The sequence below is a fragment of the Lepidochelys olivacea genome (genome assembly GCF_965140295.1).
Source record: "Lepidochelys olivacea isolate rLepOli2 genome assembly, chromosome: 2".
Lineage (NCBI taxonomy): Eukaryota > Metazoa > Chordata > Testudines > Cheloniidae > Lepidochelys > Lepidochelys olivacea.
In genome coordinates, this window is record NC_140412.1 from 735,449 (window position 1) to 758,636 (window position 23,188).

Consider the following 23,188-nt stretch of genomic DNA (forward strand, 5'->3'; position numbering starts at 1 on the left):
ATCAGGGATATGAAGTAGGCACCGCACAAAGAAAGCTTTCAGCATTTCCATAGACTCAAGCCCAGACTTGCCCTGGCTTAAGTGGAAAGAGTGAGAAGCCCAGCTGAACTAAGCGTCCAGAGAAAGTTTCTCCATCTAATTTGTTCAGCGTTTCAGTGTACCTGACGTTCTGGATAAGCCACTTGGAACATAGAGGAAGCTACCTTACCCCTTCTTTGTGTAATGGGGAGAGCAGACAATCCACAAGGACTCTGAATGGGTCACTCAGTCATCATGTTTCGCAATGGAGTTTGTTCTTTTCAATCCATTTATTGAAACGTCAGTGTCCACAAAGTTAGCACAATATCAGCGCTTGGAAAACTCACGTAATTAAACAGCCAGGACAGCGTGGCAAAGCAGCTTAGCATGGCAAGCCCAGCACACCAGGGTACAGTCTGCACTGCGTGGCAAAGCATACGCAGCCAGTACTAGACAGGGAATCAGGCACGGTGTAAAAAAGTCAGCATGGCCCGTATGGCACAGTGTGAACTGTACACTCAGAGCAGCGAGGTGCAGGCAGAGCAGCATGGCACAGCTTTTGATACACAATTCCTATTTGCATAATATTCCAATCTTGAACCTGACAAAGCAGCAGCTATATTTGCCCCCATTCTTCCATCTAATGATGGAAATTCTACAGGAGAAATGGAAGGAAGAGACATCGAGGCTTTTCCCTACGACATAGCAAAATTTTGGAAGGCTAAGAGACAAACTCGGAAATGACAGAGGCTGTGCTCAGCACCAGGGGTTCTTCTGTTTTTCCATATTTTATGAACCACCTGATGGTTCTGGATTCCTGCAATTTCTTCCCATGCCATGTCAGTCAAGCTCACAATGTCCTCTCCTCAGCCTAGCAGAGGGAGTCCGGTTCTTATAAGGCATTGCAATGGCTCCTTTGCCCTGGGAGAACCCAGCAGAGCAGGAGGAATCAGGCCTGGAAAAGGGGTGGAATGTGGCAGACAAGAAACTACTCAAGATCCTCCCAAACCTGCACTCCCCCCAACCCGACTCACTCCCTGCTGTGACCATTTCCAGCTGAGGAAGCGAAGTGATGGCCCACAGTGAAGGTGCTTCTTGCTCCCAGAGGTAAATTTACCGATTGTGAGCTCTTGCAGCAGCTTTGCCTCTTCAAAAACCCGCCAGCCAGAAGCTTCCTGCATGATCCTCCACTCCTTAAACCACCTCACTGCTCGCCCTGGCTCCTTCAGAAGTGGGGACTAAAGAGCACGTTCTTGGCGGGTTCTTGGTAACAATGACGCATGTCTAATGCCTCATGTTTGCTGGTTCTTTCTCTTCTTGCCATTGTCTTTCTGAATCACAGGCCAGATGGACAGTAGAGATACAGACAGGAACAAATGGCGAGGTCACCTCTGCAGCAGAAAGTCTGATCAAGAGCCCCTTCTGGCCTGGGACAGTTCCCATCCTCCTTTGGGGGGCACCTGTCTGCCCAGAACTCATCGGGGTGACTCACAAGGGAGGAGACCGGTGCTTATGGAAAGCATTTTCTAGGAAGTTGGCCAGCATTTCACAGTCATCCTAGGAGAAAGGAATCAGCAGGTTAATTAGGCTTGGTGTAGCTGAGAGCACTCCCCACGTCTAACCCTCACCATCACCTCTCATGTCTCTGTGTTAGCAAGGAGAAGAGCAGGGCTGTGGAGATCCAGAGAGGCAAAGGTCAGATAGGCAGAGCAGCTGATGCTGTAGAGGGGTCATCAGTTTGCCAGGAGCCGCATAGTAACATTCTCCTACCCAAGCGAAGGAAGGGTTGGTTAATTTCCCTGCCGCGGAGGGTCACACACACCTCGACACCCACAAAATCTCCAGCTTGTGAAAGACATTTCTCTCTGCTTCTTAACAGAAAATTGTTTGACTTTGGAATCAACAGATTGTACCAGGAGCCATGTATTTTCCAGAAATGCTCTATCGGCGGGGACTCTTGTTCTCTCCCAAGTCTTCCCTGTTCATTTTGGCAGATGACCTCTGTGCTATATGGTCCATGTGCTTAAGAGGCCGTCCAGGAACGAAGTATAAATGCATCATCTTGTAAGTGCCCGGCAGATAAAGCTGTTTGCCAAAGGAGCTGACTAACTGCTCGGGTAGGGTCAGGATTCAGCTTGAGGAATTCTCCCAGACTTCACTTACGGTTTCCAAATTCCCAACTCATGGCCAAAACGCGACACCGTTTTTTGGCAAAAATAAGTGTGTCCGCTTCCTCCTAGCCAGGCTTCCTCCAGGATGCTCTGCTACTCGAAGCATCTGCATTCCCCTGGCTCTGGACTGCTGAACTAGCTGGACCCTTCCTAGCTCTGGGGCCACTGAAGAGAAATGTGCTGTGCACAAGTTTGGTGGTGCGGGAACTAATTCCATCTTCTGGCCAGGTAGAAAGCTGCAGTGTAGGCCAGTGACTGCTTTTTGGGGCAGCAGCAGGCTTGGATGCTTCTCTGGGGGAGGCAGGAGGTGGCAGAGAGTCTCATCTGGGCTCTTTGATCTAGGCAGCTTTTCTGGTTTCATACTTCAGAATCATTTTTAAATTTGGTCCCACTCAGTGTGTGACTTGTGCCATGACAGTATGGCTACTCCTGTCATTGCAGCAGCCTGGGGCCAGGCCTGAGCGAAGCAGATAGGCAAAGAATGGCATCATGGTAAAAAGCAGTGGGTTCATCATGCAGCCATAAACTGGCCCTGTCTGACCCTGGCCACAGTCATCAGAAAAAGCTTCTTTAAATGGGACAGTAAGTGAGTGGACTCCCCAGGCCTAGGTGCGCCCCCTCGGCAGCCCTCATGCCCCTGAGGCTTAGGGTGTTGTGGAGAATTAGAGAGCCCTGTGTTAATGTATTGGCAGCAGATCCCTGCCCGAGGGAGTCATGCAGATTCTAAAGGAGAGGGGAGGAGGCTCACCTCATGGATGAATCCGTAGTGCACCAACTCTGAGGCCAAGCCCTTGGAACTGTCAGCTGCAGAAACAGGGTTAACTGTGAGAAAAGGAAATTCGTGCAGCTCGCATTCCCTCCAGAGAGCGCTGCTCCTGGCACACAGCCCAGCTGGAAGCTTTTGCTGACGCATTTGGCTTTGGGAACATAGATGGAGTGAGCCTAGGGCTGGCTGAGCACTAGCCCATGTGATTATGGGGCAGACAGAGCATGTAGGTGAGCACTGAGTGGGCCTCACGCCAAGGGCCGGGTGGAATGAGCTTTGCAAGGTTCCACTCCCAAACCAGGCAAAGTGTAGTCATCTCAGCAGAACGCCCTTCTGACATTCTTGGCTCATTTCGCCTCAGAAACCAAAAAGGGCCTTTTATGATACCAAGCCCTGTGCAGGGAGATCCCTGGCCCTGGGCTTTTTGGCTGTCTGTGAGGCTGGGTAAAGACCTCTGACTGCAGGGTGCTAGATAAAGATGGCTGCACTTTCCTCCAGAGGGCTCCTGTCTTCCCCATGAGTTAGGCTGGGACTGGGCGTGCTCTGAAGAGAACCACCTCTGGGCTCTGCAGCAGAGCCAGGATGAATGGCCAGGAACTTCCACACCCTGCAAGGGCAGCTCACTCAGCCATGGACTTTCCTTTACTAAAGCTGCAGAAAAAGGCTGCTGTCTCAGGGGAGAAACGACCTATGGCTTCCCCTTCTCTTGACAGGTGTCACAGTATTGGGGTGCAGGGGTGAAATTCTAATCAGGATAACGTGAACCTTCCTAATGGCCATTCCACTATGCTCCCAGAGGCTGTGAGCTCTGGACACCCACTGCTCTGGGGGCTCAGGTGGGCAGGACCCTACACCTGGCTGGCAGGGTTCAATCTGCCTCTTCCAGTACAGAGAGGAAAGGAAACCAGGTTGTAAACAGACTGTGAGCTCTTTGGAGTAAGGACCACGTCCTCCTGTAAGTCTGAGCGTGGCCTTGTGCCATGGGGGCCCAACCCTGCTCAGGGCCCTCAAGCACGACTACTAGATCAATCATAGGTAATGGTAATTATAAATAAACCTACTTGGCAGCAGGTCATAGCTTAACTGTCGGTGCAGCTTGTCCTCCAGGGTTAGCAAGAGCGTGAGCTGCAGCAGGAAGAGAGAGCGTATTAGAAAAGAGCATCAGCTCCTCCTTAGGAAACAAAGGTGCAGCTCGCTCAGCCAGCACCAGAGGCTGCTCGGAGGAGCGGGCAGCCAGTCAGACGTGCCCTTTGAAGGCCCTGCCTGGAATGAATGTGCCCTTTCCTCTATCACGGCTAAAATGGTACATTACACTGGGAGAAGGGTAGGGTCGGAGGCACCCCACCCAGTGCAACAATCCCAAGTCTTTCCCTCTCCAGCCTCGCTCCAGGCTGCAGCGAGTGCTCTGGGAGTTCCCTGCAGAGGATAAAGGGCTCAGGATCCCTCCAAGGATCCCCCAGGAGAATGTTAGTCGAATTTATATGCTGGGGTTCATTTATAGAGCTACAAAGCCAAAAGCAAACATCTCTGTTTGTGAAACATTGATCTGTGTGGCTGTCTCCCTCCCCTCACACCCCATGGCCCAGCTGTCTTCCTAAAAATAGGGAGCTCTTTGGGGCACCCTGCTGCAACTCACTAGCTGGGACTGTTTCTGCACCACCCCACACCGTGGACCCCTGCCTGCTGCTGTAACAAACGTCCTACCGACCTTTGTTCTAGGGACAAGGGGAAGGACAGACCAAGAGGGTCAAGCTCTGGTACTGGCCCAGTGCTGGGCTCATGGCTTACATGCCACTGGGCCTTCTCTTCATTCATCTCCATGCTGCACTGCATCTGCACTACCTAGGAGAGACCAAGACAAACATCAGCCTGGGAGCAGCACTGGGGCACATGCAGTCTCCCCTCCTTCAGCTCGGCCGTATCCCTGGCCAGGCAGCTTGACTCCCCCCCTCTGACTTACATCCCACAACCCCAGCTGCCTATCTGCCACCTAAAACCTTTTCCCTTCCCTCCCCCATTTCTGTCCCATAGGAACTGCCAGACTGGGCCAGCCCAGGGTCCATCTGAGCTGGGCCCCTGCACAAACACACCCAGTCATGGTTGTGGGCCTGGCCAAGGAGCCCACAGTTCCAGTGGTCCCCAGAGGTTGAGGGGAGAGGCGAACAACGATACAATATCTGTCAACACAGAGACACCGGCACATTTGTCCCCTCCTGACTGTTATAAAGCAGCTATAGGTGCTGACTCCGTGGGTGCTGCATCCCTGGAGCACCCACGGGAGAAAATTAGTGGGTGCTTAGCACCCACCGGCAGCCACGTTCCCACCCCCCAGCGCCTCCTGCCCACCGGTGGCCCCACGCTGACCAGCTCCTCCTCCTCCCGCCCAGCGCCTTCTGCCTGCCACAGATCAGCTGTTCCGTGGCATGCAGGAGGGGGAGGAGCGGGGATGGGGCGCACTTGGGGGAGGGCGTGGAACCGGGCGGGAAGAGGCAGGGTGGGGGCAGAGTGGGGATGGGAAAAGGTGGGGGTGGGGACTTGGGGGAAGGGGTGGAGTGGGGGCAGGGCCAGGGGTGGGGAGAGGAGGGTTGGAGGTGGGGGCTAGGTAAGGCCTGGGGCAGAGCAGGGTTTGCGGAAGGGGTGGAGCGGGGGCAGGAAGAGGCAAGGCAGAGGTGGAGGCTTGGGGGAAGGGGTCGGGTGGGGCAGGACCTGGGGTGGAGCAGGGGGTTGAGCACCCCTGGGGCGCGGAGGAAACCAGCGCTTAGTGAAAGCAGCAATTATTTAGGCCCTAAAACTCCGATTGACTCACCACCCACAAATTGTTCCAAGCTCTTAATCGTTCCCCCCATCTCCGCCTCTCCTGCCTCCTTTCTCAATCGCTGTGGACAACACTTCCATCCTCCCCGTCACTCATGTCTGTAAGATGGGTGTCACCTTCCACTCAGCCCTCCCTCAGATCCTCACATCCAGGCCGGGTTCTAATCCTGCCACTTCTTTCTGCAAAACACCATTATGATCTGGCCTTTCCAGCTGCCCGATGCCCCATTCTCAGACAGGAAACAACGTTCAGCACCAGCTTATACTTGGGGCGGACTCCCACTCCTGACTGGGGTGTGACATGATGGCTGATCTCTTTGACCCACTTTGCTGTGGCCGCTCGTGCACTCCGGGACAAAAGCGCTACTGGCCCTTTGGCATGCATGGATGGTCCATGCCGCCAAGGAGCTGAAAACTATGTTCTTACACAATGGAAGCATCTGTGGGAAAGAGTCTGACGCCCTAGGGGCTTGTCTACACATGCAACACAGCAGTGGTGCAGTTGCGCCGCTGTAGGGCTTCAGTGTAGACACGAGCTATGCCAAGGGAACTCTATCTCCCAGAGAGGCAGTAGCTAGGCTAACGGCAGAATTCTCCCGGTCACCTAGCGCTGTCCACACCAGGAGGTAGGTCGGTTTAATTGCATCACTCAGGGGTAGATTTTTTCACATCCCTCAGCAACGGTTATACTTTCCTAGTGTAGGCCGGGCCTAAATAAATTCAGGAATCCATGAGTGAACCTGCCTCCTTGTCCATAGATACTAGAGCAGGCTCAGTAGACTACTCTCTGGGTCGTTCACAGGTGCCGCGGCCGTAAGAAGGGCCATACTGGGTCAGACCAAAGGTCCAGACCAGACCGTGCATCGGCTTGGCCTGGTTTCCTCCCCATGCCGTGTCCCTGGGGCAACATCGCAGACAATAACCTGTGGTAGAAGAGTGCCCAACCTGACAACTGGAGTCTGGTGTACAATGTCTGGCCTCCCTCAGGACAGAGGCTATCCCCTGGTGGCTGAACTCCACATAGAAGAGGAGGCGGAGGCCTCTAATCTCTGCCCACACAGCTAAATCTCTCATCCAGGCCCTCATCATCTCACTTACCTGCCACCTCCTCTTCTCTGGCCTTGACAGATGCCGTCTAGACTCACTTGTAGCCCTTAAAAACACGGCTACTTAGATTGTCAGCTCTTTGAGGCCAGGCCCTCTCTCTGGTCTGTGTTTGTCCCATGCCTAGCGCTGTTCTCAGTGGCTCGTAGGCAGGACGGCTTTACAAACAATAAGCACAGAAGTCCTCTTCCCGGCTTCTCGTTTTGATTCCCCGCTTTGTGTCCCTCTGCTAGTGCCTCTTCCACTTCAAAGACATGCACTATCTGTGCCTTCACTGCAGAGCAGCGGTGGGCAAACTACGGCCTGGGGGCCGCATCCGGCTCTTCAGACATTCTAATCAGGCCCTCAAGCTCCTGCCAGGGAGCAGGGTTCGGGGCTTGTCCTGCTCCAGCGCTTCAGCCAGGGAGCGAGGTTGGGGGCTTTCCCCGCCCCACGCGTGCCATGCCTCTGCACGGCTCCCAGAAGCAACAGCACGTCCCCCCTCCAGCTCCTACGTGTAGGGGCAGGCAGGGGGCTCCACACACTGCCCACAGCCCTGCCCCAAGCACCACCCCCGCCGCTCTGCAGTGAAGGCACATATAGTGCATGTGGCCGGGAACCATGGCCAATGGGAGCTGCAGGGGTGGCACCTGCGGACGGAGCCGTGCACAGAGCTGCCTGGCTGCGCCTCCGCATAGGAGCTGGAGGGCGGATGTGCCGCTGCTTCTGGGAGCTGCTTGAGGTAAGCGCCGCCCAGAGCCTGCACCCCCTGACCCCTCCCATGCCCCAACCCCCTGCCCGTGCCCCAGCCCTGATCCCCCTCCTGCCCTCCAAACCCCTTGGTCCCAGCCCGGAGCACCCTCCTGCACCCCCAACCCCTCATCTCCAGCCCCATCCCAGAGCCCTCACCCCCACCCCTGCACCCCAACCCCTCATCCCCAGCCCCATCCCAGAGCCCTCACCCCCACCCCTGCACCCCAACCCCCTGCCCCAGCCCGAAGCCCCCTCCCACATCCTGAACTCTTCATTTCTGGCTCCACCCCAGAGCCTGCCCTCCCAGCCAGAGCCCTCACCCCCTCCCACACCCCAACCCCCAATTTCATGAGGGGGCCCGCAATATAATTTCCATAGCCAGATGTGGCCCACCCCTGCTGTAGAGTCTTTGATGGCCTATCCCCAATTGCCCCATCTTTTTCATGTGCCATAGACATGTCGACTCCTTCATTCATTCAGGAAATGATGCCAGTCTTGATTGCCCATTTTAGCAATTTCCCCACAAGCCATCTCTCATTACACCCACTGTGCATGAGAGAAGCTCCCCGAAACACCTCTGCAAAGCCACCTCATTGTCCTCTTTCAAATCCCTCCTTAGCACTCCCCCTGCTGCCAGGCCCACAAAAACCTTAGCACTGCTTAGGCAGCTGGTGCGCTGTGACCTCTGCTTTTCATCCTGACCCGTATAGTCTCACTGTTTCCTTGTGCCTGCTCTGCCTGTTATATCCACCTACTGTCTACAGTCTTACACTTGGCCTGTAAGTGTTCTGGGGCAGGGGCTGTCTCTGTTACACATTTCTACAGCACCCAGTACAGCAGGGTCCTGGATCCAGAGCTACCGTAATACAAAGAATAGAGAGGAGTAAGAAAGAGAGTGTCTGTAACCATGCATCCACTCATGCTTGCCCCACTCCCCTTCTCCCTTCAACTGTTTGCTCTGCCCAGTTGGCAAGACTGTACCTTCCACTGGAGCATAAGCCACGTGGGGCAGGGATTTTTCTCCCTTTCTGTGCAGCACCCTGCACAACAGGGGCCTGATCTCAGCTGGGGTCTCACTGTAAAGTCAGTATCAAACAATAATCAATCCCTACCTCCCATCATGCCCTGGGCTTTAGTGCTGTCTGTGGACCTCCTGGGAAATGTACCGGAGACCAGCCCCAGCCCCAGCCCCAGCCTGGCTGCTCTGATGGGTCAAGGCTGAGAACAAAGTGCATTAGCTCGATCCCAAGTGGGGAGCCCACAGCACTCACTGTGGGCACTGGAAACGTCTCTCCCGTGCCGGCTGGAGACCTTGCAGCTGGGCTGGGGGGCCGCGCCAGACCAGTGGGAGGGGAGTCCACAGGGCAAGAGCGTAGCAGAAAAGGGCACTGTCTGCCTAGTTCCAGCAGGGGGTGCTGTCCCCAGGGTGGCATTTGAAATCGTCCCACTTTTGCCCTTACCTTCCTCGTCTCCACATCGAAGGGCTCCGGGGTGGGAGTCTTGGCTTTCTGGGGGTCCTCCTGAGGCTGGGAGAGCGCACGCGGGAGCAGCACGGGCCTGGTGGCCGCGAAGTTCATCAGGGGATAGATCCCGTTCCTGCCACAGAGAGACAGGTCAGGCGGAACAAGCCATGCCCAGGCCCAGCTAGCAAGGGGCGAGGGAGGGGTCATGGCCCCGGGGGAGCTGTGCTCTGCAGGGGGAGGAGAAGCCGGGCCCTGTTGATGTGGGGGAGGCAGCAGGGCACAAGCCCTTCCCCCTCACTCCAGACATGGCTGCCCTACGGCAGCCCAGGGCTTTAGCCTTGGGGGCCCCCGCAGTCCAGGGGCCGTGGACAGAACAGCAGCCAGCTCGGGTCGACCATGGGGAGGGGGACAAATCAGGAACTGACCCAGAAACCACTCAGCAGAAAGGAAACATTTCTGCAAAAGCTTCCCTGCAGTGTTCGAGAGGCTGGCAGCTCCATGCAGCCCAGGGACGAGGCATTGTCTGGCATCCAGGGGTCAGGACTGAACGAAGCCAGCCACCCCACTGGTGCTTGCACTAGGGAGCCTGAGCTGAGGCCCTGTCTGTCCAAGCCTCGCTGGCAGCATGTTATCCACACAAGGAGCGTCTGAACAGGCCTGGATGGTGTCCCACGGATCCCTCAGCCAACCCCAGCTCACCTGACGTCCTCCAGGAACTTATCTAGCTCCAGGAAGGAGACTTCTGAGTATCTGGAAGAGAAACAGGAGTGGAGAGGTTACTGGGGACAGTGGGGCAAGGAGGGGCGGAAAGAGGGGCTGGGGGAGAGGTGGGGCAGTGACACTAGGAGCACCAAGCCATGGTTGCTGGGTGTGGAGGTTGCAGGGTTTCCTGCCCATCCACACTCCCCGCTGCTGCTGCTGCCCCAAGATCCCCCTCCCCAGGGGTCTCACCTCCACTGCACTGCAGGCAGCCCCTCTCGCCGGATCTCCGCCATCACCATGTTCAGGTCCAGCTCCTTCGTCTTCTCCTCCACCACGTTCTCCGGCATCAGGTCTACAGCAAAGGCAAGAGAAGAACCTGTCAGCTGGGAGCACGGCACAAACTCTCCCCGCAGGTAGGGGCCAGAGACTGCCCCTTCCCCAAGGAGGGGCCCAGAGAGCCTCTCCCATGCCCTCGGCTGCGCTGGGGCAGGGATTTGGGTGGCTGCATCTGGTACCGCTCTGCTCAAGGCTCAGCTGAGTGCCAGGGTGCTGCGGCTGAGCGTCCCCATTCCTCGTCCCCGCTCACTCACATTGGCCGTTGATGAAGCAGTGCGCTGCCAGCAGTTTGAGGGAGTGGACCTCAAAGAGCACCTGGTGGAAGAGCAGGTTATGGGCTGTTGGCCGCTTGTCCGGGTTGAGGAGCAGGCACCCCAGAATGAAGTCCTGAGGGGCAAAACGGGGGGGGCATGAGTCCGCGGCAATGCAGAGACCTCCCCCCGCTGCAGCCCCACCACAGCGGCCCAGGAGAGCCAACGCATGCCCGTCCTCTGAGGGCTCCAGGAGCCTCGTGCCAGTTGGCAGCGACACCAGAGGGCTGTAGAGTGCGCAGACTTTGGTGCAATGATCGTGGGATTCGTGGTACCACCTTAAGGTGACGATGTTCCTGGGGGCCCTATTGCAACAGGAGTCTGGGCTCCCAGGAGCGCTGGCTCCTGGTGCTGCTGCGCAATGTGCAGGTGGAGGATGCAGGGGAAATTCAGCAAGCAGACTGCGAAAAGAGTGGGCGGGGGGTGTCTAACAGCCCGTCAGAATCAGCACCTGAGAGCCCTTCCTCTGCGCTCACAGGCTGGGAGACATCCTGGGGTTGGGACGAGAGGAGGATTCAAGACACAGCTGGACGGGGGAGCTGGAAACGCTTAATGGTGGCCTGCAGAGGGGAAAGGCTGGACGCGCGCCCTTTCCTGCTCCTCGGTGGAAAAGAAAGGCTGCGGAGGCGCTCTGCTCGGCGGCACTCTATGACCTCCCTGCTCTGCCCCTCTCCAGCTCCCCTCTCCCCAGAAACTTCTCTGCTGCTTTATCACCATAGGGAAGTCAGGAATGGCAGGTCCTACCTCCCGTTTCTGCTGGAGACCTGCGGGGAAGAGCAGGAGCAGGAGCTCTCAGCCCTAGGTGGAGGAGCATCTGAATCGCTCACAAAGAGCTTTGTACTGAACAGGTGTCAATAAAAGCCGATCAAAAACACCACCTTGAACTGAGCTCCACGGGGTGGCTCGGCGCTGCGTGAAGCAATGCTTCTGTTGGTTTGTTTTAAACCTGCTGCCTGCTCATGTCGCTGGGTGACCCCTGGCTCTTGTGTTCTGTGAAGGGGTAAATCACACTGCCCTGGTCACTTTCTCACCAGCAGTCATGATTGATAGACCCTCTGTCACATCCCCTGTTAATTGTCTCCTTTTTAAAATTGAAGTCCCAGTCTTTCAACTCTCTCCTTCTGCAGAAGCTGTTTCATACCCCTGTCATTGTCTGCACTTTTTCCCATTCTAATATATCTTTCTTGAGATGGGGCAACCAGAATGCACGCAGTATTCAAGGTGTGGGTGTACCATGAATTTATATAGTGGCATTATCATAGAACCATAGAAGATCGGGGTTGGAAGGAACCTCAGGAGGTCATCTCGTCCAACCCCTGCTCAAAGCAGGACCAAGCCCCAGTTTTTGCCCCAGATCTCTAAATGGCCCCCTCAAGGATTGAACTCACAACCCTGGGTTTAGCAGGCCAATGCTCAAACCACTGAGCTATCCCTCCCCCAATTATGATATTTTCTGTCTTATTATCTATCCCTTTCCTAATGGTTCCTAATATTCTTTTCACTTTTTTGACTGCCGCTGCACTAGGGTGACCAGATGTCCCGATTTTATAGGGACAGTCCTGATAGTCTGGGCTTTTTCTTATATAGATGCCTATTACCCCCCAGCCCAGTCCGGATTTTTCACATATGCTATCTGGTCACCCTATGCTGCACATTGCATGGATGTTTTCAGAGAACTATCCACAATGACTGCAAGATCTCTTTCTTGAGGGGTAACAGCTAATTTCGACCTCATCATTTTATACGTATAGTTGGGATGATGTTTTCCAATGTGCGTTACTTTGCACCTATCAACACTGAATTTCATCTGCCATTTTGTTGCCCAGTTCCTGAGTATCCCTTTTGTGAGATCCCTTTGTAATTCTTCACATTCAGCTTTGGACTTAACTATCTTGAGTCGTTCTGTATCATCTGCAAACTTTATCACCTCACTGTTCACCCCCTTTTTTCAGATCATTTATGAATATGTTGAACAGCACTGGTCCCAGTATAGATCCTTGGGGAACCCTGGTATTTACCTCTCTCCATTTTGAAAACTAACCATTCATTCCTACCCTGTTTCCTATCTTTCAACCCATTACTGATCCATGAGAGGACCTTCCCTCTTATCCCTTGCTTTGCTTAGGAGCCTTTGGTGAGGGACCTTGTCAGAGGCTTTCTGAAAGTCCAAATACACTATATCCACTTGTCCACATGTGTGTTGAAACCCCCAAAGAATTCTAATAAATTGGTGAGGCAGGATTTCCCTTTACAAAAGCCGGGAAAAGCTGGCTCTTTCCCAACATACTGTGTTTATCTACACCTCTAATAATTCTGTTCTTTACTATAGTTTCAAGCAGTTACCTGGTACTGAAGTCAGGCTTACTGGCCTCTAATTCCCAGGAGCCTTTTTTTAAAAATTGGCTTCACAGTAGCTGCCCTCCAGTCACCTGGTCCAGAGGCTGATTTAAGTGATCGGTTACACCCCACCGTTAGTAAGTTCTGCAGTTTCATATCAGAGTTCCTGCAGAACTCTTGGATGAATCCCATCTGGTTCTGATGATAAATTAAACAGTAATAAGTCAATTTGCTCCCAAACCTCTTCTATTGAGACCTCAATCTGGGATAGTTCCTCAGACTGGCCACCTAAAAAGAATGGCTCAGGTGTGGGGATTTCCCCCATATCCTCTGCAGTGAAGACCAATGAAAAAAATTCACTTAGCTTCTCCACAATGACCTTATCTTTTCTGAGTGCATTTTTAGCTCCTCAATTGTCCAGTGGCTCCACTGACTGCTAGGCATGCTTCCTGCTTCTGATGTATTTAAAAAAAATTGCTGTTAATTTTTGTGTCCTTAGCTAGTTGCTCTTCACATTCTTTCTTGGCCTGCTTTATATACTTTTATACTTGCCTTGACAGAGTTTCTGCTCCTTTCTATCTTCCTCACTAGGATTTGACTTACAATTTTTGAAGGATGCCCTTTTACCTCTAACTGCCTCTTTTACTCTGCTGTTTAGCCATGGTGGCATTTTTTGGTCCTCTTACTGTTTTTATTTGGGGTACACATTTAGTTTGAGCTTCTATTATGTGTTTTAAATAATCTCCATGCAGTTTGCAGGCATTTCACCCTTGTGACTCTTCCTTTTAATCTCCATGTAACTAGCCTCCTCACTTTTGTATGGTTCTCCTTTTTGAAGTTAATGCTACCGTAGTGGGTTTCTTTGGCATTTCCCCCACCCTCCAAGGATGTTCAATTTAATTATGTTATGGTTGCTATTACCAAGCACTTCAGCTATATTCACCTCTTGGACCACATCTTTGATCTATTTAGGATTAAATCAAGAATTGCCTCTCCCCTTGTGGGTTCCAGGACAAGCTGCTTCAAGAAGTAGTAATTTATGCTGTCTAGAAAATTTATTTTTGCATCCCATCCTGAGGTGACATGTACCCAATCAATTTGAGGATGATTTATTAATTAATTATTATTATTGCATTTTCTCCCTTTGTAGACTTTCTGATCTCCCTGAGCATTTCACAATCACCCTCACCATTCTGGCCACGTAGTCAGTAGTATATTCCTTCTGCTATACTCTTATTATTCAAACACGGAATTTCTATCCATTGAGATTCTATGGTATAGTTTGATTCACTAAAGATTTTTACTAATTTGACTCCATGCTTTCTCCACGCCCCCACCAGCACAACCTACTCTGTCATTCCTGTATATTTTGTACCCTGGTATTACCGTGCTCAACTGGAATATTGTGTCCAGTTCTGGGCACCATATTTCAGGAAAGATGTGGCCAAACTGGAAAAAATCCAGAGAAGAAACAAAAATGACCACAGGTCTAGAAAACATGACCTATGACGGAACACTGAAAAAATTGGGTTTGTTTAGTCTGGAGAAAAGAAGACCGAGAGGGGACATGAGAACAGTTTTCAAGTACATAAAAGGTTGATATACGGAGGAGGGAGAAAAAATTGTTCTCCTTAACCTCTGAGAATAGGACAAGAAACAATGGGCTTAAATGCAGCAAGGTTGGACATTATGAAAAACTTTCTAACTGTCAGGGAAGTTAAGCACTGGAATAAATTGCCCAGGGAGCTTAGGGAATCTCCATCATGGGAGGTTTTTAAAAGCAGGTTAGACAGACGCCTGTCAGGGATGGTCTAGATAATACTTAATCCTGCCATGACTGTGGGGGACTGGACTAGATGACCTCTCGAGGTCCCTTCCAGTCCTGCGATTCTATGTCCAATGAAGTGGGTTTTAGCCCATGAAAGCTTATGCTCAAATACATTTGTTAGTCTCTGAGGTGCCACAAGTCCTCCTGTTCTTTTTGCGGATACGGACTAACACAGCTGCTACTCTGAAATATGTTCCATTGATTATCCTCATTCCACCAAGTTTCTGTGATGGCTTTTGTATCAATATTCTCATTTAATACCAGGCACTTTAGTTCACCCATCTTAGTATTTAGACTTCTACCATTTATATATTTTGTCAATATTCATGTGTTACATTTAAATGTGATACTTGTATGTTTGACTGTTCCTCACTAGCTCCTGCCTGGACTTTACCAACTTCTTTCCTATACTCTTTTCTAGGATACAGAGTTTCCCCTTTGATAAACTCATCCCTAAGAGATGTCTCTGCTTGAACTGCATGCTCCTCTGCGCCTATCAGCTTTCCTCCTGTCCTTAATTTAAAACATCCTCTCCAACCTTTTTAATTTTACGTGCCAGCAATCTGGTTCCATTTTGGTTTACGTGGAGCCCATCCTTCCTGTATAAGCTCCTCCTTTCCCAAAACGTTCCCCAGTTCCTAATAAACCTAAAACCCTCCTCCCTGCACCAATGTCTCATCCGTGCATTGAGACCCTGCAGTTCTGCCTGCCTAATGGCCCTGTGCGTGGAACTGGAAGCATTTCAGGTCCTGGGCTTTAATCTCTTATCTAGCATCCTAAAGTTGGTCTCCAGCATCTCTCTCCTAGCCTTCAGGACCTGCCGCACCGAGCTTGGGGACTCTATATATAATCTCCCTCCATTCAGAGGGTTGGGCTGTAGGGAGATTGGGGCAATGGGGGGACCTGAGCCCCATGGACCCTTAGAAGGAGACTGCAGTGGGGATTGGGAGCCCCATAGTTCCTGAGAGGGAGATTTGGACTGCGAGGGCATGTGGGGGATTCCCAAGCTCTGCAGAGCCTGAGAAGGAAACTGAAGTGGGGGGAGCCCCAAGTCCTGTATGTGTAAGATGGAGGGTTGGGGAGCCCCAAGCCCCATAACAGGTGACTGAGGGGAGCCCTGAGCCCATCAGCGTGTGGGGCGTTGTGGCCAGGACTCTTTGCAATGTCCTTGGTGTTCCCTGGTGGGGCTCAGCCCGCCTTGCTCACCCGCATGTTGGGATCATCCAAGGAGTGCCTTGCCCGAGCAATCGCCTCCTCTGAGACTCGGCTGTCCCCATTGGGCTGGATCTCCAGCACCGCCATCTGCCGGGGAGATCAGAGCTTAGCCCCCGCCCCAACACGGATCCCCAGCCAGACTGGCCAAGCCGCAGCCCCTCTGCTCTCACAAGGGAGCTCCTACTCAAGACATTCTCAGGGCAGGAGGACGGTGCTCTGGTGCCCCTCTGGTGGGATGGGAACAGGTGTCAGGCCAGGTCAGTGACGGTCTCTCAGGCTGGAAGTCTGGGTTCCCCCTAGCTCCACACAAGCTGTAGTCATAATGAACAGGTCGGATTATGAACAGGAGGCTGCCAGGCAGCTCTCCAACACCACATTCTACAGGCCACTATCCTCCAATCTCACTGAGGAGTACCAAAAGAAACTACACCATCTGCTCAAGAAACTCCCTGCTACAGCACGGGAACAAATCTACACAGACACACTCCCAGAGCCCCGACCAGGTGTATTCTGTCTGCTACCCAGGATCCATAAACCTGGAAACCCTGGGCGCCCCATCATCTCAGGCATTGGCACCCTGACAGCAGGATTATCTGGCTATTTGGACTCTCTCTTCAGACCCCACACTACCAGCACTCCCAGCTATCTTCGAGACACCACAGACTTCCTGAGGCAACTACAATGCATCGGTGATCTTCCTGAAAACACCATCCTGGCCACCATGGATGTAGAAGCCCTCTGCACCAACATTCCACACAAAGATGGACTACAAGCCGTCAGGAATGGTATCCCCGATAATGTCACGGCTAACCTGGTGGCTGAACTTTGTGACTTTGTCCTCACCCATAACTATTTCACATTTGGGGACAATGTATACCTTCAGATCAGCGGCACTGCTATGGGTACCCGCATGACCCCACAGTAAGCCAACATTTTTATGGCTGACTTAGAACAACGCTTCCTCAGCTCTCGTCCCCTAACGCCCCTACTCTACTTGAGCTACATTGATGACATCTTCATCATCTGGACCCATGGAAAAGAAGCCCTTGAGGAATTCCACCGGGATTTCAACAATTTCCACCACACCATCAACCTCAGACTGGACCACAGTGCAAATAAGTGATAGTCACATAAACACCACCCTATACCAGAAACCTACTGACCGCTCTACTTACCTACATGCCTCCAGCTTTCATCCAGGACACATCACACGATCCATTGTCTACAGCCAAGCTCTATGATACAACCGCATTTGCTCCAATCCCTCAGACAGAGATAAACACCTACAAGATCTCTATCAAGCATTCTTACAACTACAATACCTACCTGGGGAAGTGAGGAAACAGATTGACAGAACGAGATGGGCACCCAGAAGTAACCTACTACAAGTCAGGCCCAACAAGGAAAATAACAGAACACCACTGGCCATCACATACTGCCCCCAGCTAAAACCTCTCCAACACATTATCAACGATCTACAACCTATTCTGGAAAATGATCACTCACTCTCACAGTCCTTGGGAGACAGGCCAGTCCTCCCTTACAGGCAGCCCCCCAACCTGAAGCAAATACTCACCAGCAACCAAATACCACACCACAGAAACACTAACCCAGGAACAAATCCCTATAACAAACACCGTTGCCTACTCTGTCCCCATATCTACTCTAGTGACACCATCAGAGGACCCAACCACATCAGCCACACCAGCAGGGGCTCGTTCACCTGCACGTCTACTAATGTGAAGATGCCATCATGTGCCAGCAATGCCCCTCTGCCACGTACATTGGCCAAACCGGACAGTCTCTATGCAAAAGAATAAATGGGGACAAATCAGACATCAGGAATGGTAACATACAAAAGCCAGTCGGAGAACACTTCAATCTCCCTGGACATTCAATAGCAGATTGAAAAGTAGCCATCCTTCAACAAAAAAACTTCAAAAACAGACTTCAGAGAGAAACTGCAGAGCTACAATTCATTTGCAGACTTAACACCATCAATTTGGGCTTGACCAGGGACTGGGCGTGGCTGGCTCACTACAAACACAATTTTCCCTCTCTTGGTATTGACACCTCCTCATCAATTATTGGGAGTGGACCACATCCACCCTGACCGAATTGGCCCTGTCAATACTGGTTCTCCACTTGTAGGATAACTCCCTTCTCTTCATGTGTCCGTATATCTGTGCCTGCATCTGTAATTTTCACTCCATGCATCTGAAGAAGTGGGGTTTTACCCACGAAAGCTTATGCCCAAATAAATCTGTTAGTCTTAACGGTGCCACCGGACTCCTGGTTGTTTCTGTGGCTACAGACTAACACAGCGACCCCATAATACTATTTCCAGTCAGGGCTCCGGGTCCTCTCTCCACCCCATTGTGGGGAGGATGACGCGCTCGATCTGTTCCTGAAGCTGGTTTGTGGGGCCGGGGTCAGGGGGTGGGGCTGCAGTGGGAGGCATTTGCAGCCCTGCTCCCTGGGGCCCCGAGCTCACCAGTACAGGTTGCAGTGGACAGCCACTCCCTGGGTACATCCCCTGGTGGGTGCAGCAGTGCAAGTCCCCCTGGTGAGCAGCTTCTCCCACTGGCCAAGGGAAACCTCACACCCATGTGTGTAACAGGCCCTAAGGGGTAAGACCAGTATCAACCGTGCCCTCGGGCCAGGCAGGGCCTCAGTCTGGACAGAGATGGCTGAGGGAGGCGTCTCACTCTGAGAAGGGGAGTCATAAGTGGGTGGGGCCAGTTCTCCCACCGCTCCCCAGGGCGGGTAGCCGGGACAGCAGGAAATGGTCACCCCAGGAGCAGAGCCTCCATCACAGCCACGGGGGATGGCAGGTCCACAGAGCCTTCATCAGAGAAGAGAGGGCACAGAGCTGCCCTCACAGGGGCAAGTGGAGGGCACCCAGACTCCATTCGACAGGGAGCTCCTGGACTGAGCTGAGATCCCCTTCTTCCTGAAGGGTCAGGGGAATGAATTCACTCTGCCCCAAGCAAGGGAGGACTAGACAACCCTTCGGGGAGTTCCTGGGATCTGTAGGGGGGGTCTTCTGGCTCCTTACCTCCAGGGCGCACATTCCAAAGGAGAAAATGTCCACAGCTGTCCCATCAGCTACATCTGCAAAACCAAACCAGAAACAAACCAGACTGGTGTTCCAAGCCACCACCGCTGCTGGGAACACCCCAATACACACCTGCCCTGTGCCCCACACACACACACATACCCCTGCCCCATGCATCAGCATGCCTCCCACATCTTCCCCATTTCCCCCTCCGCCATGAATCTGCCCTGTGGTCCCCTTTTTCACCCTACACACCTGTCCCATGCCCCTCCCCAATACCTACTCCATGCTACCCCTCTGCCCTCTGCTGCAGAGGGGATCTGAACTTACGGCCATACTCTGGGGGGAAGAAATGCAAGTTGCGCTGCTCCTCTCTCTCAATCCTGATGGGGCTTCGGAGGTCATCAGGGATGGCTGCATGAGGAGGACAGAGTGTTCGGCGTAAGAAACCCCTAGCCCACAGCTTGTCCCCCAAGCTGTATTCAAAGATCTAGATACAGGGAAAGAACAGGAGACTGCAGGGGTCTCTGCATTTGCTCCTCACTGCAGCCTGCCCAGCTCCCAGGCAGCCAGAGCCCCCATGGCTCCTGCTCCCTTGGAGAGATTCCTCTCCCGTATCTGCAGGGGCAGAAAGGTCCATGACAGAAAAACCAACTCTCACAAGGAAGAAGATCTTCCCCAAAGGCCTTCAGAGACGTCCCTCCACACACAGTATCAGTACAGGCCCCTCTTGTCTATTGTGCTTAATGGACCTAAATACTTAACCCCAATTGTAAGATCAAATGCAAAAGATACGTGCCAGTTCATAAAATGTCACAATAACCCACTGTGACATTCTATATCTTGGGGGAGCGTGCTGTAACCCCCATAGTCCTCATTTTCAAATAATCATGATCTTATGTATAAAGCAGGCCTTGTAAGGTCTCAGAGGAAAGGTTATGATCTGCTGGAAGTCATTTCTCTGTCCATAGATGTGTGTCATTCATGCATATTGTGACAGGGTCGGGCCGGGTGGCTACAGGAGAGTAATAGAAGGCAGATATATTAGCCCCAGGTTAAGTAGGTCCCTTTTCCCTTGGTAAGGTAACAGGGAAGGTTTTTTTTTTTTTTTTTTGAAACAGAAAGGAAATTTATTTGTAACAGTTACAAAGAATACAAAAGGATAAAAAAAACTTAGCAACAAAACAACGCAATCAAAAGGTATAACACAACAGCTTTCAGGAGGGAGAGGTGTTCAGGTTAGCCCAGGCCCAGAGCGGGGGGGCTTCCTCGACACTCGTGGTCTTCCACCCTCCTGAGTTACCTGGTGGCCTAGAGCGGGGGGGCTTCCTCGACACTCGTGGTCTTCCACCCTCTCGAGTTACCTAGTGCCGCGCCCAGGGTCACCGACCCTCCCTCTCCTGAGAGTGCCCGACAAGATGGGCACGGCTGCGGGGTGGGTGGTTGGGAGGGAGGGGGGTACACCCATGTATTATAGGACCCCTCCTAGAAGACAGTAATGATGGTATTCACAGCAACTAACGGCTGTGACTGGCGGCTCTCGCTCTTTCCCTCAATCAGAGGGTCAGACGGAGGGAACCGGACGGGGTCACCGAGCAGAGAACCCCGGACAGCGCCCACCGCTCCTCGAAGGTGTCAAGGGAGTCGGTGGACGCTGCCCAGAGGAACTCCGCCCGGATACGTGAATGTACTGAGAGTCGGAAAACGGCCTCACAATCGCAGGACGCCTCATGAGCCAACCTCCGCTCTCTGGTCTTATAAATGGCTGTTTTAGCCAAGGCTAGGAGGAGGCTAACCAGGAGATCCCGCGACTTGGTGGGGCCACGGATGGGGAGTGTATAGATAAAGAGGTGGGGAGAAAAATGAAGCCAAAAGCGCAAAAGAATATTTGTGAGGAGCCGAAAAAGAGGCTGCAATCTGGCACACTCTAAATAGACGTGCGCCAGGGTTTCCCTCACGTTGCAAAAAGGGCAAGTCTCCGGAAGGGAGGTAAAACGTGTCAAAAACACGCCCGTGCTCACAGCCCCGTGAAGGAGCCGCCAACTGATGTCCCCGACGGGCCTCGGGACCAAGGTGGAGTACAGGCTGGCCCACCGAGGTTGCTCACCCTCCAAAGGTGGTAAAAGATCTCGCCACTTTGTATCGGGGCGGGACACCAGGGTGCGGGCATGAAGGGTATGGAGCGTGAGTGTATATAAATATTTCCGTGATGCAACTTGAAAACCGACCGGTTGCAGTTCATGCAGCCGGCTCGCAGTGAAAGGATGAGGGGTGTGTTGGGATCGGCAGGGTAGGGGCCCGATGGAAAGGTCCGGCGGGCCTGGGGTAAGGGATGGGCGGGGCGCGCCCTCGCACAAGGCTCGGCTAACATAAGCCCGAGCGGCGGGGGTCAAAGCGGCCCCCACCTCCTGAAGCACGCGCCGGGGGGTGCGAAGGCTGGAGAGCCCCATGCGTCGAGCGAGCGTCAGGGGATCCAGCCAGTCCCCCCGGTCGTAGTCCAGGAGGTCCCCGACCCTCGTAACTCCCGCCAGGACCAACCTCTGGCGCACCGTGCGGGACTCCGCCGCCTGCACACAAAGTTGGGGGTTGTGTAGCAGGGGCTCCGTGAGGAGATCTGCCCCCACGATGGCCGCCACGGACCTGGTCGTTGAGAACAGTTTCCAGGCCCGGAGGAGGTCCTGGTAGAAATCCGGTAGCCCAGAGAGGTCTCGCGGAAAACCTCTCGGACAAAGATAAAAGAGCTGTCGGTCATATCGGAGCCCATGGAAGCGGCGTAAAAAGGCATGCGCCAATATGCTCCACGTCGAACTACCTGCACTATAAAGGAGCCTCTGCAGGGCCTGGAGGCGGAAAACGCGGACCTGAGTGTACAGACACTTCAGGCCCTGCCCTCCTTCCTTCAGGGGCAAGTGGAGAACTCCAACAGGGGCCCAGTGCAATCCTGACCAAAAGAACTCCAGAATCAATCTCCGGAGGTGGGACAGGAAACCCGGGGCCGGGGCTAGGGTGTTGAGCCGGTACCAGAGCGTGGACAGGACTAGTTGGTTAAGCACCAGTGCTCTCCCCCGAAGGGAGAGACATCGGAGTAGCCTCGTCCATTTCCTGATCCGCTCAATCACACCGCCTTCCAAATTTTGCCAGTTCTCCGGCGGAGAAGGGTGCGTGGCAGAAAGGTAAACGCCGAGATAGAGCAGAGGGCCGGCACTCCACCGGATGGTCTGAAGCGCGGGTGGGAGGGGGCTTACCTGCCGCCAGCCCCCCACCGCCAAGCCAGAGCTCTTGACCCAGTTGACTCGGGCGGAGGAGGCTGCCGAAAAGATGGCTTGGCATGCCTCCACTCGCGCCAAGTCGCCCGGGTCCTGGACCACGAGGAGGACGTCATCGGCGTACGCCGACAGGACCAGTCGCAGCTCCGGCTCCCGCAGCACCAACCCCGTCAACCTCCTGCGGAGGAGACAGAGGAAAGGCTCGATCGCCAGAGCGTACAGCTGGCCTGAGAGGGGACACCCCTGCCGCACCCCTCGCCCGAAGCTGACCGGTTCGGTCAGGGTCCAGTTGAGCCTAACCAGACACTCCGCGGAGGCGTACAGCACCCGGAGAAAACTCACAAACTGAGGTCCGAATCCAAACGCTCGCAGGGTGCTCAGGAGGTACCCATGATCCACCCTATCGAACGCCTTCTCTTGATCGAGAGACAGGAGGGCGAACGACAGACCGTCTCTCCGCCCGAGTTCCAAAAGGTCTCGGACTAAAAAGAGGTTGTCAAAAATGCTGCGACCCGGGACAGTATAGGTCTGGTCTGGGTGAATCACGTCCGCCATCACGGACCCTAGCCGCAGCGAGATTGCTTTCGCTACGATTTTGTAATCCGTGCTAAGGAGTGAGAGGGGACGCCAGTTTCGTAAATCGCGGAGGTCCCCCTTCTTCGGCAGCAAGGCGAGCACCGCTCGTCTGCACGAGAGAGGGAGGGCCCCGCTCTGCAAGGACTCAGCCCAGACAGTGACTAGGTCTGGGCCAAGGATGTCCCAGAACGCGCGGTAAAACTCCACGGTCAGCCCGTCCATGCCCGGAGATTTATTGGTGGGCATGCGACGGAGGGCGTCCGAGAACTCGGCCAGGGTGAGAGGCAGCTCTAGCCGGTCTCGGTCGCCCACGCTGACCGTGGGGAGTTCCTCCCAGAGCACCCCGCAAGCGCCAGGATCGGTCGGATCCGGGGAGAAAAGATTTGCGTAGAAGTCACGGGCCCTCCCACACATCTCCTCCGGATCCGTGAGGGGGGTGCCGTCTTCCGCTAGAAGGCAGGTGACGTGTTTTTTGGCCCCCCTCGTTTTCT

At 53.6% G+C, this 23,188-nt stretch overlaps 1 protein-coding gene across 4 annotated transcripts in view; it reads right to left on the reverse strand.

The window, feature by feature from the left end:
• Positions 1–289: 289 nt before the first annotated feature.
• NRBP2 (nuclear receptor binding protein 2) overlaps positions 290–23,188 on the reverse strand; it is a 71,776-nt gene continuing 48,877 nt past the window's right edge. Inside the window, exons 8-18 of one of the 4 annotated variants that reach the window (XM_084618401.1) lie at positions 19,186–19,269; positions 18,856–18,911; positions 15,789–15,884; positions 10,361–10,493; positions 10,020–10,122; positions 9,768–9,818; positions 9,066–9,201; positions 4,744–4,797; positions 4,017–4,080; positions 2,938–3,011; positions 290–1,575 (exon numbers count right to left, since the gene is read on the reverse strand). In XM_084618401.1, the coding sequence (XP_084474527.1) occupies positions 1,507–1,575; positions 2,938–3,011; positions 4,017–4,080; positions 4,744–4,797; positions 9,066–9,201; positions 9,768–9,818; positions 10,020–10,122; positions 10,361–10,493; positions 15,789–15,884; positions 18,856–18,911; positions 19,186–19,269 (920 nt within the window). In that variant the 3' untranslated portion in view covers positions 290–1,506. The remainder of the gene's footprint in view (positions 1,576–2,937; positions 3,012–4,016; positions 4,081–4,743; positions 4,798–9,065; positions 9,202–9,767; positions 9,819–10,019; positions 10,123–10,360; positions 10,494–15,788; positions 15,885–18,855; positions 18,912–19,185; positions 19,270–23,188) is intronic. The other 3 variants (XM_084618402.1, XM_084618403.1, XM_084618404.1) reach the window with 3 other exon arrangements.